Source organism: Alosa sapidissima, chromosome 18 (assembly GCF_018492685.1).
Source record: "Alosa sapidissima isolate fAloSap1 chromosome 18, fAloSap1.pri, whole genome shotgun sequence".
In the NCBI taxonomy this organism is placed as follows: domain Eukaryota; kingdom Metazoa; phylum Chordata; class Actinopteri; order Clupeiformes; family Clupeidae; genus Alosa; species Alosa sapidissima.
This window is the reverse complement of record NC_055974.1, coordinates 4,281,725-4,300,823: the sequence shown is the minus strand read 5'-3', so window position 1 is coordinate 4,300,823 and position 19,099 is coordinate 4,281,725. Positions and strand designations below refer to the sequence as shown.

Here is a 19,099-nt window from a genome sequence, read left to right as displayed (position 1 = left end):
CCACTGTGGATTGTTCGTACAATACATGGGGGTTTGAAGCACTGATCTCAGGTCAGCTTTCATGTTCTGCTGGTAATGGTTGAGGGAGAAACAGGATAGGGGAGCAGCTGACCCTGGTCCAGCTGGGACTGCCAGCAGAACGAGCAGAGCTCCCCAGTGACTCATCCTCCCAGGAATGTCGCTTGCCCCCCCCCCCCCCCCCCCAACACACACACACACACACACACACACACACACACACTCTCTCTCTCTCTCCATCGGTTGTCCATCGCTTACCTCACTCACGTCCAAGGGCTCTGCTGCTGGAGGAATGGAGGACTCTGGAAAACACCAACGAGGTATGAGAGGAATTTTTGCTTTTCCTCAGTCGCGTTCCTCCCCACCTCCCCTCATCCTTTTTTTCATGCTGTTTTCCCTTTCTCCATCATTCTTTGCTTTGGACGCGCGCTAGCCACAGCGACGGGGCCCTCTGGAGTTGTCTTTGTTTTTGAACACTGACCAACAATAACAACATCCCATAAACAATGGGGTTTGTTGATTGGGGAGAGCAGGGACAGGGTGAGTGTGTGTGTGTGTGTGTGGAGGGGGTTATGGTGGACGGGGAGGGAGGCAGAGGGAGGTGAATGTTATTGGCTTTGGCAGCTAGGCCCGAGGCAGACTCCACTGAGAGTTTGCGATGTGCTCTTTGCGGTGTGGGCTGAGATATTATGTCAGTTCTTGGATATGTGGCAGCTCTCGCAAGGCAGAAAAAGGACCCCTGATTCCCCTCGACTCTCCTCTCTTACTCGTCTCTCTCCCTCTCTGCCTGTGAGATGGGTTTTGCAGACCAGGCCCTGCGCTAGAAGTCCTCTTGACTTCTCTGAAAGGGTCAGTCTGACTTTCCTGTAGCTGTCACTTCGCAAAGCACAAGCAGCAGTTTTGTTTTTGTGACACTGTGTCTTCACTGTGGCATTAAGTGACTGCTCCATCAATTGCCTGGGCTATATGGTCTACTTAAACACTGACTTTAGAACACTTATACATTATAATTGTTCTTATGCTAGGCTGCTTTGTATAACCATTAACATTCCACCTCACAATTGCTTGAGAGTTACCTTTGGGACACATGCATTGCAGACGAGACTTTGGGAATTCCAAAGGGGTGAAGGGTGGGACCTCAGAGTTCTGCAGGTGCACAGGTGCGGCCCTTCACTCTAGTCGTCATGGAGACAGAACTGGCTTTGCGCAGCACTTTCAGGAGAGCAGTGCATCTCAGGTTTCCAGATTCAGTTCAACAGGGTTGGGGCCTTTCCCCTCCACATACAACTCTTGCATTTATTCCACCTGTTCGGTGCCTTATCACCACCATGAACATACTAAAACGAACATACTAAAAATAGAACAAAGTCAGAAATGCAGTAGGTAGATATCTTAACTGAAAGGAGACAAATTTGGACTTAGGTGGTAGCGAGTATGATGGTCAAGACTGGGTATGCAGCGCCACCTTGTGGAATTTTAATAAATAAGGATTTACGGTAAGCACTCCCCATATATATTCAGCTATTCAACACACATTCTATTTAAATAAAACCATATGGACAAAATTACTGTGATCTTCAGATCCTGCATGTTAAATAACTATAGAACAATGACCTGTCCCAAGCCATTCCATACATCCATCACTCCATCACAAAGGAGTCACATCTGTGCAGTGAACTGCTAATTAAGGGGTATAAATAAATAGGTGTCAGTGGGCCGACCTTGCCACCTTCCACAGCAAACAAGAGCCAGCGGTCACCATGACTACATGCCCTCCTCGCACTAGGGCTTGGACAGCCATTTCATCATGACCTGTCATTTTCCATTCAATGCTTAATTAGATGTTCCTGCAACTATACTGATTGATACTGATGATACATACATGCTATAGTGTGCACATTGTTCTTTCTACTCCATTTGTCATTATGGAACTTTACAATGCTTTCAAATGTATTGCTTTATTTAGACAATCCCATCCCACCCAATAAGCAGTATAAGGCAGTATAAAGAACATGTTGCCACCAGGGTGTATGTACACAGCATATAGAGGTCTACTAAAAACAGGAGAACTTACAAGGTTGTAACTAACTTTTGTGTTTCCTACTATACATGTTCCTTTTCAGTGAAGAGGGGTGTCAACATATGTAGTAATAAACACTTGCTCCATCTCTGTTCCCTGTTTACTCAACCTAGCCCGCTACCTTTCACATATAATCTGAAACGTTCACATAATCGTAGATTAAGGCAGGATTAATTCAACTGATACACAAAAGATATGACTAATGTTATAGGCTACTATTGTATATTGTAGGGTGTAATGTTATATTATATCATGTTCATCTTTGATGAGTTCCTATGTGCTATTGCTGTCCTGTGTTCCTTGTGTTATTGGTTAGGGACTTCCCAAAGTGGCTGATCAAATACGACTTCAGATTCAGAAGTGTTATGACTGTTTTAAGAAGTTAGTAGTCATAGAAACTCACAAAGAGCTCAAATGTTTATGCTCTGCACAACATCCAAAGCTACACTTTATTAGGAATTACACATTTAAATAGGAGCATGATGGATGTCAAATGTAGTATAGCCAGACCAAAGAGCCTCCTGGTTTTCATGAATCAAGTGGTATAGATTCCATAGCTTAAAATCCTATTCCAGCGTAACATCCAATAGACTTTATTCATAGGATAAAGTGTTCTTCAAAGAATGCAACCCAAACCATCACCTCCAAACAATAAGTGCATTACAAGCAGACACACACACGTACACTCTAGCTCTCTCTCTCACACACACACACACCACTGTCAAACCGATGTTCATTAAGCAATCTGCAATCACTGCTCCAGCACAGGCTTCCTCAGTCTTGCCTTCATCAGAATATTCACTCTGATCGATCTTGGACAATGATCCATTACTTGGACTTGAATGGATCTGACCAAATTTTCACTCCTAAGGGAATAAAAGTCAACTTCATCAACCTTGTAAAATTTAGACAAAAAACAGTCAGATTTAACGTGATGCAACTAAAAAGCTCACACTTAACATAATTAAACAGGCAATACATTTGAGGCCTACTAATAGCCTACATTGTCTACAACAGAAATAACTAGACGATCTTTGGTAGAAGTGACCACAGTCGCCAGTCGCCACTGCCAGCTACATTGACATCAACAAAAGGTTGGTCCACATAACCATTTGGCCAACAAAACAGAATTTATCTGACATCCACACACATTTGCTCAGCATACACCTTATACGTACCCACAGGTTGTACGTCCGCTTGATTGATGCCCGCTCGGTTGGCTGTTTGAACTTGTCCTGCAGAATTTCAGAGATGATTTATTCTTATCGTTACAGACCATTGTTAGTTAGCTAGCTAGCCAGCCACCTAACAGAGACGTGAGGGCATTCATTCATACAGGGGAAACGTCATGATAAGTAACTGAAACCAGGTAATCACCACAACTATGAAATCAAGTGTAACGCATCTGCTGCCATTAAAGTTAGTTGTTGTCTTAGGTCATCTCTGAGGACCTGGTTAGCATGATGATAGCTTCAGTAACAGCAGACATAACTACTTTTTCTGTATTTGTGAAATTAGTTCACTTACTGTATTCATCTGTATGCGACATTGGATAGAAAAATATGGGATAGAATGTGGCTGCAACGGCTGCTACAAAACCTCCAAATACTAGCACTATTCTTCTGTTACTTGACATGATCTGACGAGGTTATGTATTCATCTCCTGGAGGGCAGTGAATCGGTGTCCATTTACTTCCGGGGTAAAGACGGGGGCGTGTTTGCTGAACGCAAAGAGAGCGAGTCACTGGAGAAAACTCCCTAAATACGAGATGATATCAGATATGATTCTGATCAGTTGTAACACAAAAACATTTACCATTGTAGAAAGCTACAATATCTATCAGGCCTATTCCCTCTTGTAACTACCATTTCAAAGGATGTCAAACTATTTATCAGAGTGTGAATATTTAACAAAGCACAAACACATGTGTACTCACCATGAAGTTAATAAGAAATGAAACAAATGAAAAAAAAAAATGAATACATGTGGGTGGGGGTAGGCTACAACAGGCGGTTAAACTCCTTCCATCTTTTCACACACTGAAGATTTGGATCTTCTACGCAAGCAAGTTGACCCTATGCAAAATGCATAGGCTACATAAAGGAATAAAGATTATAGTTTCAATGCCTGTCTGCTTTCTGCTATAGGCCTACCTTACCAGAAAACAATCATATGAAATAATGATAATCAAAATAATCACGTATACGGCTCCGATTATAAAGACCCATGAACTCCCCCCCCCCCCCCCCCCCCCAGCTGTAATGTGATGTAGGCCAAATAAAACTTATTTTAGATCCATTAAGGGGATTATGAGGTTAAACTATTTTGTTGAATGGTAAATGGCGAATACTAAAAAGGCGAAAGGCCCTCATTTTGCGTAGGCTAAGTTTGGACTCTCTCTCGCACTGTAGTTGAGGGGTGTGAGAAAACAACGTGACAGTCACATCGCTGTAAACAAAAGTTTTATGTCTTGCTTGCTTGCTGGAGGGGAAAATGCGGCTTCATTTTAGATTTACTTTTATAGGCCTGCTTTACTTTACACTAACAGTAGCCGAAAATGTGGCGAGTCCAATTCAGACCTTTGTCATTCCACACAGTCATATGGATGTCGGTTGGGTGTACACTGTTCAGGTAAACGAAACGAACTAATTTATTTGGCTGGTTAACAGATAACAGACATAGACATAATATCATCATCACCGGCCGCCCGCTGCTGTTGCCCAGTGCCTTGTTAGCATGATTGTGAACTTATCTGAAATAATAACAACATAAAGCGTCTTTCCGTTAACAAGCTTCCTTTTAATGTAGGAGAGTATGCATGCTTACGCGGCAAATGTCTATACTACCATGGTAGAGGAGCTGTCACGCGTGAAGCATCGAAAGTTCATAGCTGTGGAGCAGGAGTTCTTCCGCATTTGGTGGGACACAGTGGCCAGTGAAAAACATAAGCAGCAAGTATGAAGCAAACCTGTGTCTCCATTGATGTATGTGACGCCTCTGTAATACAAATGATGAATATTCTGTTCTACAGAAGTGCCTAAAGCTTACAAAGACAACGACATGCAGTTTGCGTCTAACCAAAAGTGCAGAAAAGTGCAATATGATGTAGGCTACAAAGTATAGACAGGTGGTGCATAGACAGGATAGTGCAGTGTAGGTGATTTACAGTAATATAAATGAAATATAAATATGTGCAGTGTAGTAGCAGTAATATTATAACAGTAGTAGAAATAATATAGTTGCAGTGTAGTAACAGAATATATTATAAGAAGAACAGAATGGATATTCAGTATGAACCATATAGACAGCTATGCACAGTATGTACAGCTATGTGCAGTGTGGTAACAGTATGCAGTGCAGAAACAATAACATTATTAGAGTAATAAGAATAAGTGTATGTGCAGGATGAATAGTATGAAGAGCAGTAGAATGTGTTATATACAATTTGTATATACAAACAATTTGCCTACAACAACCTCCAACAGTTATTGCTGTAAAGCAAAGGATTTAAGTCAAGACAACGAGTGCAATGTTGCAAGAGGTGATGGATCTAAATCATCTTTTATTTAGATTGTGTTTTTTTCCCTTCATAATCTTTGGAAGTCATAACTGACCATGAATTGAATTATTTGATTAATTGCCCTCATAGTCCCTTCACCACATTCTCTGAAATATTGTATGTGGTCTGTTTTCAGGCTGCCCTAGTTTAGTGGCAGCCTAAGCATACCCCTGTTAACAACATCTATACTAATTCCTCTTAGGTTAGACAGCTTTTACAAGATGGTCGTCTGGAGTTCATTATTGGCGGTCAGGTGATGCATGATGAGGCTGTCACGGACCTAGATGATGCCATCCTTCAGCTGACAGGTAAAGTGATATCGTTCCTGAGCAAAAATGGTAAATTATTAGTCATCAGAAGTTTCTCTCGCAGTGAAACATAACAGTACATTCATTAACATATATGTCACTGATACTCATGGCCTTTTGGTAACTCCATAAATCTGACTTGCAGATCAATTCATGCAAATACTAGTGATCCAGTTCTGCATCTATAAACACTTGCTTCTTCCCTTCAGAGGGCCATGGCTTCCTGTATGAGACCTTTGGAGTTCGGCCACGCTTCTCGTGGCATGTTGATCCATTTGGAGCTTCTGCCACCACGCCGGTCCTTTTCGCCCTAGCAGGATTCCACGCTCACCTCATATCACGCATTGACTATGACCTCAAAAATGACATGCAGAAGAATAAGGTATCATTGTTATAAAGCCTGTGACTGGGAAGGGATCACTGAGGTTGTAATTGTTAGAGGGAAATTAGTGCTAAATGGGCCTGTTTACATTAGTTTTTAGAATGTGTTTTGGGTAATTTTGTCTGAAGTGGTCAGCTGAGATCATTTAGTATATCCAAAGTCTACAGCTAGGTAGTCAAATAGTCATCTGCACACTGCCCAAACAAAGCCCAAACAAGCCCTTACATACTATAGTTGGCAGTTGTTGGTTGCAGTTGTTGGTTGCAGTTTTTAGAATGTTCAGAAAAACAACTTCCAGTTCCACACTGGCTAGACAGTAATTGATAAGACTGACTTAAGAAGAGTGATACTCAAACAATTCTATCCAACAAAACAACATAAAACTGAGTGCACACCAGCCCATCTGTTGATACTTGTGGGCGTTTGTTGGGGCAGTATGCAGGCACCTACAGATTCCATTATTATACAGCTCTTCGGAATGCTGCTGAAAATTCCATTGACATGAATGGACGTGAAATTTATTTTATTTGAGCTGCAAAAATTAACGACTGCTGCCAATGGCAACAAGTTTTGTGCTTCTGACTCATGTCTGTAATATTATTTTGTAAGTAGTTCTCTGCTTTGCATCCGGGTCCTGTTCACACTGTTGAGACTTATTTTCCGATACTGACCGGCAGACATTTCATTATGCCTTACTTACTGCCTTCACATTGATTAGAGGTGCCATTGTAGGGGATATATCAGAAGACATTAGTTTCCCCTACCAAGGATATGTGGTCACATGTGTTTCTAACCACCCCGGCAAGTGGATGGAGTGATCAGATCATAATGCGTCTTGGTGTTTACCCTTGTATCTAGAACTGACCATTTTTGATCAGATGAGCAGAAAACAAATATAAATAGGGTCTTTTAGTAAGCCCAAGGTTCTAGAAGTCAAAATCCCTCTTCTCATTGTGAAAGAAATATGGTGCAACTTGGCATTGCACTGACACAATGTGGTCCCTTGTGTAAGCAGCCATACTATTTCTCAGGTGTACTGATTAAAAATAGTTTTGAATCCATTGCACTCCACTCAAAACACTCACTGATAATCTTGTTACTTGCAATAATCCCTTTACTTTCTTTAACTGATTGGTAAAATGTGCTCTTTCAAGGGAAGATGTATTCAGAATAAAAGTTCCCTTCTAAAAGTGACTTTTTGACTGCTATTGGCATGTATATTCAAAGTGAAAGTTAACTGGAAGATAGATAGATAGATAGATAGATAGATAGATAGATACTTTATTGATCCCCAGGTGAAATTCAAGGTCTCAGCAGCATACAGACAACACAAACACATTCTTTAACAGCAGAAAGATTAATTAAAGTATATAATATGAAAAAAACAACAACTAAGCAATAAGGACAGTAGAAGATAAAGAATATGCTAAATATACTAAAATACAAATTATACTAACTAACACTTAATCTAAATCAATTCTAAAAACAGTATCCACATAGTGGTGATTAATCAATCAGAGGCGCTTGCAATGACTGAGGCAGGGACAGTCATTATCACCTATTCCTGAACAACGCTGAACTAAAACATTGAAAGTCCCCATTAACACTTTGTTGATCGAGGTGCATTCTTGCCTGGCCCGGACATAATGCGTTATCATAATAATAAAGGGAATGTAGCTCAGACTACCTCCGGTTGCAGGTGCAGTCATTATCACCTATTCCTGAACAACGCTGAACTAAAACATCGAAAGTCCCTATTTACACTTTGTTGATCAAGGTGCATTCTTGCCTGGCCCGGACATAATGTGTTATCATAATATGACATATAATGAACATGTTCTGAAGACAAAGAGTTGCTTCTATACTTTTATTGACACGTCATATTTACAGGTTTTTGCTCCATAGGCCTACTTTTTGGTGTGGCAGGTGTGAAGGCAATATAGGCTACAATCAATTGAGGAGACCTCTGCGCACAACTTTATCTTGCCATGGCACTGCACCTTGCTGTGTTTGGAAAAATGTCTTAACATTGTCTCGCACCAACATTGCTGCTCGAGCTGCCCTCACTGTACCGAGTCGCCGTGCCTCTAGGAGGCCGTTGTCACCAGTAACAACTTGTCGCCACTCTCCCGGCTGCACCTGTCCATCAGGTCGCTCAGTGTCAGCGTAGTTGGGTGGGTTGTACCGACGACCGTTTGCAGCATCCGTACGTGTAAGGAAATTGTGTAAAGCAACACATGCCTTAACAATGTGAGTGGCATTGTTTACACTGCAGTCAATGGGCTTGCCCAGTATCCTCCATCGTGAGGCCATGATTCCAAATGCGTTTTCAATGATCCGGCGAGCCCGTGAGTGGCGATAGTTGTACACACTCTGATCTGCTCGAAGGTTATGACCTACATAACATAAAAAACATTAGTGTTAAAAACCCATAGACTTTTCAGCATCCAGTTGAATATATAAATCATGAAGCAGTTGTAATGCACTTACCAGAGTATGGTCGCATCAAATTCAGATGCAGCGGAAAAGCAGCATCCGCCACAAACATGTAGGGGCTTGGAGTGTCTGTGCCAGGCAGTTTGGCTGGAGGTGGTAGACCCAAAGTGCCCTCGAGGATCCTTGCTCCATACTCACTTTCTTTGAAGACACCACCATCGCTTTCCCGACCATATGCACCAACATCCACCATTGTAAAGCGATAATGAGCATCGCATGTAGCCATCAGAACAATTGAATGTGTCCCCTTGTAATTAAAATAATCACTGCCGGCGTTTGGTGGGGCTTTAATCTGGACATGTTTGCCATCGATGGCACCTACACACAGAGGGAAGTTCCAAATTTGCCAGAAATCCTCCGCGATGTTAGCCCATTGTGCTTCAGATGGAAATGGCACGAACTCCGGCTGGAGACCTTTCCATAAGGCCTGACACACCTCGGGAATCAGCTTCGCCACTGTACGTGTCCCCAGCATGTAGTCAGCTGCAACTGCTTTCTGGGACGTTCCCGTACTCAGGTAGCGCAAAGTGACTGCAAGTCTCTCAGCTATACCAACAGGTGTGCTGTGAGTGTTCTGGTGGATGATAAATGGAGAGATGCGACGAACCAGCTCATCAAACTTTTCAGCAGACATGCGAAAGTATTCGTGGTGCTTCTCCTCATCTAACAGCCACATCTTTTGCACATAAGTGTTGAACATTCCTTCCCTGGCTCTTCCTTCGTTCAGTGGTCGCACATCCCACCTTCTTCTCTTCTTCATGCGTTGCTCTTCTTCCAACAACAGCAACATGCAACACAGCTCCTCTTCTTCTTCTTCATAGGTCGACATGTTGACAGTACCACTGCACACCTGCTAAAATGTGAACTGTCTTCCTGCTTTTAACTTCTTCTTTGGTGGGAGTGTCCTACTTTCAGGCTCAACGTACCGCCCCCCGTTGGCGGGGCAGATTATCACAGTTCATTCGTAGTGCGCATGCGCTAATCTTGATCGGCTAACGCGCATTCAAGAGATCAAAAACTGGAGTATGCTTCGTGTAAGCGTCGAAAATGACGCACGTCTTGGACACGCGCAAATGTGACGCAGGACCATACCAGAGCCTTAAGGTGCTCTGTGTGAATGAGTGTCATGGTGGTAGTGCAATGGTGATAGTGGTCATGGTGATAGTGCAAATGAGTAAGTCCAACAGTGCAACAATGCAGAAATAAAGTAAAGTCTATATATCTATATATTTAACTATTTAAAGAAAATGTATAAGTGTGGCTGTGGCATGGAGGGTGGGGTTATGCATATGTGCTAATATAGCACGCAAACAGTGAGGCATAAAGACAGTGGTAAAAGTGGCTAGTGGACAGACAGTATCCAAACATGGAGGGGGTGAAGAGGCAGACAGACTATGCAGAGAAGTCTATCTCTCCTCTTCCCTTAAGTGAGGCATTGAACAGTTCAATGGCCCTGGGGACAAATTACTTTCTCAGTCTGTCAGTTGTGCATAGGGTTGCCACCTGTGTCTGACAAAAATCCTGGACATTTTGACCATCCAATCGACCTTTTTGTTTGTAAGCAACGGCGCCTTTCGCACATCTAACCCAAGATAAAAACTGTCATTCTAAGCGACAATTGTATAGCTAAAATTAGTAAGAATGACAATTTCTAGTTATTTGTTTAGTTAATTGCTTTATTTAATAGCAGACCTTTATTATTTTGTTATATTTTCAACAGTTTTTAGTTGTGGACACCTGGGGGCAGTATTGAGAAAAAAGGGGGAATACAATTAGGTTCTGCTTTTTTGCTTATGTGGAATAACATTTTCTTTTCTCTGTCTCTCCTTGTCCCACACACTCTCCGTCTCCACCTTACCATTTCTAATGAACCTCCACGGTGCGTGCCCCCACCACCACCACCCATGTTATGCTACGTCATTTTTGTAGAGCCAATAAGGCTGTGCATACGTTTATGGACGTAGGCACTAGGCACGCTTCAATTAAACTGAAATACACATTTTGCGCATCATGTACAAAAATCCGGGACATTCAGTGTCCAGGATTTTTATTTTTATTTTCCTGGACAGACCATGAAAATCCTGGACAATCAGGAAAATCCTGGACAGGTGGCAACCCTAGAACTTGTGCACCATGTCAGGAATGCACCATTTTTAATAATGTGTTCCCACAGAGGCTGCAGTTTGTGTGGAGAGGCTCCCCTTCCTTAGGTGAGAAGCAAGAGATCTTCACCCACACCATGGACCAGTTCAGCTACTGCACCCCATCACATCTACCCTTTTCCAACATGTAATTACACTGTCTTTCTTACCAACACCTAACAAGTACAGTAACCTTTAAGGCTGGTTTCTTGTATAAGGATTAAAGGGGTGGTGCAGGATTTTGTACATAGGACCTCATTTCCAAGTTAGCAAGTGTGATATTTATCAGTGGAGACCGTTTTCAACACGTTTCATTCAGTCCTTCTAATTGCAGAGTTTGCAGGTGCTAGGCTAGCACAAGTCATCGGTATGTGTTAGCCTGCCACTAAAAACAGTCTTACCCACTCCAAAGTACACCCGAGGCAAATTCCAGACAATCGATGTAAATGTCTGTGTTGATAGAATAGTGTAAGAAATACAACTACTATCTCTATATACGGCTCTGGGTATCCCCATTGGACTGCGCTTCTCTATTAACTTTTCGGCGCAGTACTACTAACCGGAGCAAGTATAATTCCGCCGCTGCTAAGAAACTAGTCTCTCAAAATGTAATGCGATCATTGAAATGCAAGGATAGAATAATGTTAGAAATAAAACTATCAACACAGACATTTACATCGATAGTCTGGCGATAATTTATTTGCCTCGGGTGTACTGTGGAGTGGGTAAGACTGATGTAAGTGGCAGGCTAACACATATTAGGGGTTTGCACGGCGTGTCATCAGATCTGGATGTCGCCATATTGGAGATACTCGCCTCATTAGAAAGCATTAGGCACTGAAGTAAATCTCAAACATCGTCAAGGAAAATGGTTAATTATTGCCGTGTTTTAGGTTGTACCAATAGGTCCGACTGAGAAAAACATCTGGTGTAGGTATCGACTTCCAAAAGTTATTAAAAAACCAGGGAGAAAGGAGAATAATGTCAGAAGTTATCAGAGGAAGCTAGGGGGCACTTGTGGTTGAACTTGGTACTTCGTCTCCCTCACCCAACTCATATGGATCTGCGCTGCCAATAAACCGCCATTTCTCGAAATATCGCGCATTTTCTTGTGGTCCAAGTCCTGCCCTATATGCCTTTGCATCTTAGACGCATTTTGATGAGCTTTTCTGTTGTTTAGACACGGCTACAATCACGTAAGATATCCAAAGTGCATAATACTCCATTGTACTTCATTCACGGAGTATCGCCAATATGGCCGCGCGTGCTGGGTTACCATGGTTACCGGCCAGAACGTGATGTCCGTGCAAACCCCTAATACTGATGACTTGCGCTAGCTAGCACCTGCGAACTCTGCAGAACTAAACTAAAAACTGAACTAAAAGAGAGCTTTAATGAAGATCTACATTTGGAAAAGAGGTATTTAAATTGGATTGGGAGTATACTTAATCCATGTACGGGAAACTGTCCCAAGCTTTTTTCAGTGGAGATCTTCATTCAAGTTCTGTTTTAGTACGGAACCAAGCTTAATCCATGTCTGAGAAACCGGCCCTTAAAGATTATAAACACAGTAAATAAGATATGCAATAGCCAATTTGCCTAATGTTGTATGAAAATGTATGTGCGGCTAAAGACGACAATTGGAGTGTTGTTTGGTAATTGTTTTCAGAGGTATAATCAAAGTAATTTAAGGCTCCGTGTTTGTGCAGGTAATCATGCATTTCACTATGAGTAACGTAGCATGTCTTAATAGGTCAGGATTTTACTGGAATGGCGTGGCGTTGTTCCCTGATCCCCCTAAAGATGGTGTCTACCCCAACATGAGCTTGCCCGTCTCACCCAGCACGTTGGAACCTTATGCCCAGACCATGGTGGACAACATCAAACAGAGAGCCCAGTGGTTCAGGACCAACCATGTGCTTTGGCCTTGGGTCTGTTTAATGTCCAAGATCCATATTATATCTTCATCTATATAAGACTTCTGTGATGCTTCTCCCACATCAGTTAATGCAATTAGTATTTGAATCTAATTTAATTACTATATATTCTAAATTTGATATTTAAATATACAGTAAATCTAACTGTAGAATTCATCAGTTGTGATGAACTAATCTATGTTATAAACTTTCATGGTCTGCAAATGTGTGTCATGAAAATTCAATTGCAATCCATATTGTCTTCAAGCCCTTGAAATATTAGCACTATTGATGTTATGGCAGCTCTACATCTGGCTTCAGTTATCTCTAAAACTAAAATACTCCTTTTCACAGGGCTGTGATAAGCAGTTCTACAATTCATCGGTTCAATTCTCCAACATGGATGTTTTGATGGATTACATTAACCAGCACAGCGATAAGTTTGGAGTAACAGTTCAGTATGCCACCCTAAGCGAGTACTTCCAAGCTGTCCACCAGTCCAACCTCACCTGGGAAGTGAGAGGAAATCAGGATTTCCTACCGTACTCTACTGGTTAGAGGGCTCTGAGATCCATGTATATGAATCATTTATTAACCATTGTTTCTTCTATCTTTCACTGTGTGAATGTATATTTCTATTATAGAACCTTACCAGGCATGGTCAGGTTTCTATGCCTCCAGGAACCTTCTGAAGGGCCTGGCAAGGAAAGCCAGCTCCCAGCTTCACGCTGCAGAAACTCTCTTTGTTCGGTATCGCATCACTTACCCAGATGGACCAGTGGCAACTGACTGGGCCCTAGAAAAGCTAAGGGCCCTCAGATGGGCTGTCTCGGAGGTGCCTGATTTAAAATGAGTTTTATTTTTCCAGTGTCAGTTACGCTTTCTCAAAACCGGGATCTTGCTGAAGTTGGCTTTGCTGTTTCAGGTTCAGCACCATGATGGCATCACAGGGACAGAATCACCAAAGGTTGCTGACATGTATATGGAGCATCTCACCCAAGGCATGATGGGAGTTGAGGAACTACTAGCAGCAATTTTTATTTTACCTCAGTCCATTGGTACTTCTCAGGACCTGCATAAACTCCAGCCAGGTAACAGCCAGGAGTTCTACAATTTCTCAATTGCTCCCCTCATATGTATGAATGGCATTTTGTCTTTGCCATTTTATGTTTGGATATGAAATGTTGATAATTGTGTGTATGATTTTGATCATTGTTGTTAATTCTGTCTATGTTTCCCTTTTTAAGATCTCTCAAATGACTTGGAGCAGCACATCATCGTGTACAATCCTCTGGCCTGGAACGTCACCACTTACATCAACCTCACAGTAACATTCCCCATGGCACTGGTTTTCGATGAGTCTGGAAAGCCTGTACTGGCACAGGTGCGCACACACACACACACACTGATATATACTGCACATTATACAGTATATTATATATTATATACATATATAATCCTGTATGGTTGAAATGAAGTAGTCTGGTCTTAAACCTCATGGTATATTTATTTATTCATCCTCAGATCCAAAAAAAAGCTAATTCTACCTCGGAATACGACCTTTTCATTGTGGCTGAGCTGGGAGGGCTCCAGTTCCGGAAATATCTCGTCAAGTTCTCCGCGTGCGTGGGGTCCACCAGGTGTGGCAGGACTTACAAGGTGAGAACGGTGAAATTTGACAGACAGAACGTCAACCAGTGGAGAAGGACGGGCCGGAAACTCTTACCGATCTTCAGCGACTGTTACAAACTATTGTTTGACCAGGAGACGAACCTGCTACACAGCATCGTGGACAGGTAGGGATGGATTGGAGTGTTACATTTGTGTTCCAAATGATTTCAAGGTGAATTGTGAATTCACTTTTCACTTTAATTGTGAAGTCTTTAATGACATTAATCTAACTTTGTATTGCCTTGGTTTAGCAACCATAGCGTGGCTTGGTATGATCTATTCATTGGAGTGAGGCTCCTACACAATGGATATTAATGTCTGATGGTTAGTAATGAGTGTGCTGGATAAACAGATGCCTTTGCGGTGCTTTATAACTCCATTAGGCACAAGCATAGGAATGTGAGAGTGACCCAGGACTTCTGGGAGTATGAGTCCAATGGAGACGTGTACAAAGGCCCAATTTCAGACAACTATATCTTCAGCACCAACACCTCTGCTGTGCCTGCCTACAAAGCAGTCTCCATGGAGATCATTCCTGGCAAGATCATCTCAGAGATCCGACAGTACTTTTATAGGTTAATCAAGCTTATATGTCCAATCCAAAGTAAAATCTTCCTTTTTTCCTAAGTGATCAAATTATGATGGTTAATGTCAAATTCTGCTGAAAGTCATACTGGATTAACTTCACTGTGTGCTGAAAGACATGCAGTAACAGTAGGATTAGGAACCCAGATAAAGCAAACAAAAGTAACCTCTGGAAACGGTAGGCTTTTTAAATTAATTTGATTATAAACATTCTCTTCACAGGGAGGAAGAAGACAAAGACTATACTTACTCTGTGGTCACAAGAGTGCCTACTGGCCTGAGGGACCAGCGCCATTGCCCCAGGTTGGAGCAGAGGTACTCAGTGGGCCCCCTTGTGGTCAACCGTGAGACTGTCCTGATGACCAGAACCAGCCTGAAAAATAACAGGACCATCTTCACAGACAATAATGGCTATCAGATGATGAAGAGGACATATAAGGCCTTTGCCAACAACTCTATCCCCAGGGTGAGTTGGACAAGAAATACCCACATAGCTTTCATGCCCAGATAAATGTGCCTTTAGAGAGCCAGTCCCCAGAGTGTGGTTATGGGAATACACTAGCCTCTGATGCTGAAAGCAGGGAATACTAATCTGGTGGTGAGAATTGTGTGCTTTGTCCTTGTAGAACTACTATCCGATGGTGCGAGCAGCCTACATTGAGGATGAGTCCAGCAGACTGGTCGTCCTCAGTGAACGAGCCCACGGAGTGTCCAGTCAAAACAATGGCCAGCTGGAGGTCACACACACACACATACACATACACATACACACACACACACACACAAACAGAGGCTCAGAAACGGGCAATAACATACAAACATCCACCCACATAAACACTTTCTGTCTGTTATACTTTATATAGAGGTAAATATACACTCATTTTCATTTGTTGTCATGATACCAAAAGTATTACTTCAATACCAATACCATACCATGCCTGAGTATCTTCTTGATACCAATACTGAAATGGTACCACAGCAAAAACCTGAAACATCACTAATAGAATAGGCCTTGACAAACTTAATATATAATATAATAAATTATAAAAAAATCTCTCTCTCTTTATATACTGGTATCGTAACATTTTTAGTTTCAGGGTATCACAATACGTTTCTAGTATTGGTGCATTGGTGTTTCATTAATTTACTCACAGACTCACACACAGACACCTTTATGCTTGCCCCCCAAATGCAACCACTGAAATCCCATTCTCTTGTTCTTCTGATATCTTATCATGTGTGTGTGTTTTTTAGGTGATGCTTCACAGGCGTCTGTGGAACAACCAGGACTGGAATCGTGGGTACAACCTGACCCTCAACGACTCCTCCGTGGTGCAGCCAGTTCTGTGGCTAATGTTGGGGTCTGCAGCTGCAACAACATCTCTCTACCACCGTGAGGTGCTACAGCTTCAGCACAGGCCTGTGGTTATGCCCATAGATAGACCACGTAAGCACTCAGCTCTCTCTCACACACACACACACACACACACACACACACAAACACAGATAGATAACTGTTTGCCTGGGTAGCTGAATGTTATGGTCCCTGTTATGTATATATGTATTGTTCATAGTTATCTGTCTTCCATGTGTTTTCAGAGATGCCATGGAAGCAACAGGAGTCATGGACCAGTCTGCCTGTCTGCCCTGTGGTGCTGCCCAGTAACCTTCACATGCAGAGCCTCAGTGTCCCTGGCTGGGCTTACAGCCCCAACCACACTCTGAACCAGGAAAACCTGGATCCAGGTCAGCATGAGTTTAACACGCAAGCAAATAGCCCTCATTTGTGCTTATATTGCAAATATCTGTTGATATAGGGTAAACACATCATCTATACATTGTACATGTATGCAGGTAAACAGAAGCCAGGTGCTGATTACAACAGGATATTGCTGAGGATCATGCACCTGTATGAAACTGGCGAGGACCCAGAGCTCTCCAAGCCCACCACCATAAACCTTAAGGTGTGTGTGTATATGCAGTATAATTACAGATACACTGTGAGACTTTTGATACCAAAAAGAGTGTAGCCTCCCATATACATTTTTTTTCCATCTCAACAGGGAGTGTTGCAGGGCATTGGTGAGGTGACGGAGGTAAGTGAACGCTCTCTCACAGGAACCTGGGATATCTCAGACCTTCAAAGGTGGAAGTGGGAGACTTTTGGAGAAATGGATAAAAATGGTAAGACTCTTTCAATTACATGTTCTTCTAGGCCTTAAATAAAAATCAGGATGACCAGTTAGCTCAACAGTGAAGTCTGTGATAGAACGCACATGGTGAATATCTGTGTGGTTCATGCTGTTATTACTTGTTGTGGTGAGAATAGAACTGTCGCCATTTCAATGTCTTTGTTGTATTAATATTTTTATTAACGTTTGCAGATGGAGTACAAATATTTGATGGGGTGACAGAGGACTTCAGTGTAACCATATCACCCAAGGAGATCAGGACCTTCTTTGTGCACTTTAAATAGACTGTTTTTGTTTTTTTACTGTCATTGTTGTTGCACATAAATTGCACTTTAAATGTGGAATTTAAAATTCACTCTTTCCTGATTAACACTTGAGATAGTCAGATCTTGTCAGTTTTCTGTCATTTAATGATAATAATAAAATCTGTTGTTACAATAAATCCTTAAGTGCAGCTGTAAAAAGATGTCTTCGTTTGTTGTGTAAGATTAAAGGTTACAGTATAGTGGAAGTCTAGCCTGGGTGAGCCCAGATGAGCCTGCAGGTCTGTCTGGAAAGGATCCCATTGGCGCCTATTTCTGAATCACCAAAAACCCAGGATTTCATCATAATCACTTATCTGGCATGGGGTGGGCTTTATATGATGACAGCTACAGCAGTGTATTCGACACAACCAATGGCTGCACTGATGGCGACAGGGTTAAACAGATATGGATGTTTATTTTATTTGGAATTAAGTAAACAACTGCATTTAAAACCTTAGTTTACAAGAAAATGTGTTTGCTACACTTTTGGTTTGATTTGATTTAGCATATTAAGCAATAGCTATTTTTGTGTCTTTCATCAGCTTCATTTCCAGAGGTGACACAAACAAAAGTTCAAGCTGATTCTAGTTGCCAAGTGTTGATTATCTGCCTGTGTCTGCCAGGTCTTCTCATACAAGCAGGGTTCCCACAGGTCATGAAACCTCTGGAATATCATGGAATTTTGGAAAGTCTATTCCAGGCATGAAAAGTCAGGGAATTTCATCATTGTTGGGGAAAAGTCATGGAATATCAGGGAATTTTGTTGTAAATCTACTTGCCAAAATACATTAATACAAATATATTTCCACGCAAGACTGGTTATATCTGGTTATTAGCTTTACTGCTTGCTTGAGTAGTTGTGGTTAGCCCAACTTTGTTTATTCAATGCCCAATCATTGGAGTGGGAACCCTGTATAAGTTCCTTGTCAAACTGGTTACTGTTAGAAAGATAATATATGGATGTTAATGTTTTTATTGATTACTCAAAGATGCTGCTTGGGGAATCAGAGGCTATTTATAGCTTCTTTCAATTGGTCTTGTCTACCTCAGTCCCAGGCTGACAAGATGAGATCAGTTCCTGAGAAGACAAACAACTCCTGCCTATCTCATCATTTGGAAAGGTGTGTTGGTTGCATGCATTTTGGTAAATAAATAGCTTTGATTTCCTTCCCTTTTGCAACAGTTGTAGTCATGTGGACTGAAATCAGGGGCAAGCTAGAGCAGCTTTCAGAAAATAACTGCAATGAAGGAAACCCAGAAATGTGGCAAGAGCAATATGACTGCTTGAGATAATCACTAGGCCCAGAACAGGGTCTTTTGAGCCTACTTGCAAATATGTTACGTGACAATCGTGTGTTGTCATATACAATAACTGCCTATGGAAGTAAGTGACAAATGTCCATTCTACATAGCCTACATTTAATGGACAAGTTTGCTTTTTTTTC

The 19,099-nt window shown here is 41.9% G+C and overlaps 2 protein-coding genes across 4 annotated transcripts; one reads left to right on the top strand and one right to left on the bottom strand.

Annotated features, from left to right (window-relative positions):
• Positions 1-213: 213 nt before the first annotated feature.
• smim20 (small integral membrane protein 20) lies at positions 214-3,824 on the bottom strand. Of its 2 annotated transcripts, XR_006024868.1 has the most exons (4): positions 3,626-3,824; positions 3,277-3,333; positions 2,818-2,964; positions 214-244 (listed from the first exon to the last, which is right to left on the bottom strand). XR_006024868.1 is itself a non-coding variant. In XM_042069907.1 (3 exons), the coding sequence occupies exons 1-3, from the start codon at positions 3,732-3,734 to the stop codon at positions 2,927-2,929; spliced, it is 204 nt and encodes a 67-aa protein (XP_041925841.1). In that variant the 5' UTR covers positions 3,735-3,824; the 3' UTR covers positions 2,516-2,926. The 2 variants fall into 2 exon arrangements, 1 of the variants encoding a protein (XP_041925841.1); XM_042069907.1 differs by lacking the exon at positions 214-244 and having other exon boundaries at positions 2,516-2,964.
• Positions 3,825-4,511: 687 nt separating this feature from the next.
• man2b2 (mannosidase, alpha, class 2B, member 2) lies at positions 4,512-17,787 on the top strand. 2 transcript variants are annotated; one of them, XM_042069890.1, is made up of 19 exons: positions 4,512-4,730; positions 4,908-5,054; positions 5,861-5,966; positions 6,176-6,348; positions 11,018-11,133; positions 12,739-12,916; positions 13,256-13,454; positions 13,546-13,736; positions 13,827-13,992; positions 14,149-14,285; positions 14,426-14,697; positions 14,956-15,147; positions 15,380-15,623; positions 15,784-15,894; positions 16,412-16,604; positions 16,757-16,903; positions 17,012-17,121; positions 17,221-17,341; positions 17,542-17,787. In XM_042069890.1, the coding sequence occupies exons 1-19, from the start codon at positions 4,593-4,595 to the stop codon at positions 17,631-17,633; spliced, it is 3,033 nt and encodes a 1,010-aa protein (XP_041925824.1). In that variant the 5' UTR covers positions 4,512-4,592; the 3' UTR covers positions 17,634-17,787. The 2 variants fall into 2 exon arrangements, with proteins under 2 accessions (XP_041925824.1, XP_041925825.1); XM_042069891.1 differs by lacking the exon at positions 4,512-4,730 and having other exon boundaries at positions 5,016-5,083.
• The last annotated feature ends 1,312 nt before the right edge of the window (positions 17,788-19,099 follow it).

What these genes read in the sequence shown, in the direction of transcription:
- smim20 (XM_042069907.1), bottom strand. Translation starts at nt 3,734, where the DNA reads ATGTCAAGTAACAGAAGAATAGTGCTAGTATTTGGAGGTTTTGTAGCA. An exon ending in GTCGCATACAGATGAATACA is followed by an intron (nt 3,334 to 3,625) that starts GTAAGTGAACTA and finishes GAAATTCTGCAG; the next exon opens with GACAAGTTCAAACAGCCAAC. An exon ending in AGCGGACGTACAACCTGTGG is followed by an intron (nt 2,965 to 3,276) that starts GTACGTATAAGG and finishes TTATTCCCTTAG; the next exon opens with GAGTGAAAATTTGGTCAGAT.
- man2b2 (XM_042069890.1), top strand. Translation starts at nt 4,593, where the DNA reads ATGCGGCTTCATTTTAGATTTACTTTTATAGGCCTGCTTTACTTTACA. An exon ending in TTTCCTACCGTACTCTACTG is followed by an intron (nt 13,455 to 13,545) that starts GTTAGAGGGCTC and finishes TTTCTATTATAG; the next exon opens with AACCTTACCAGGCATGGTCA. An exon ending in CCAACAACTCTATCCCCAGG is followed by an intron (nt 15,624 to 15,783) that starts GTGAGTTGGACA and finishes TTGTCCTTGTAG; the next exon opens with AACTACTATCCGATGGTGCG.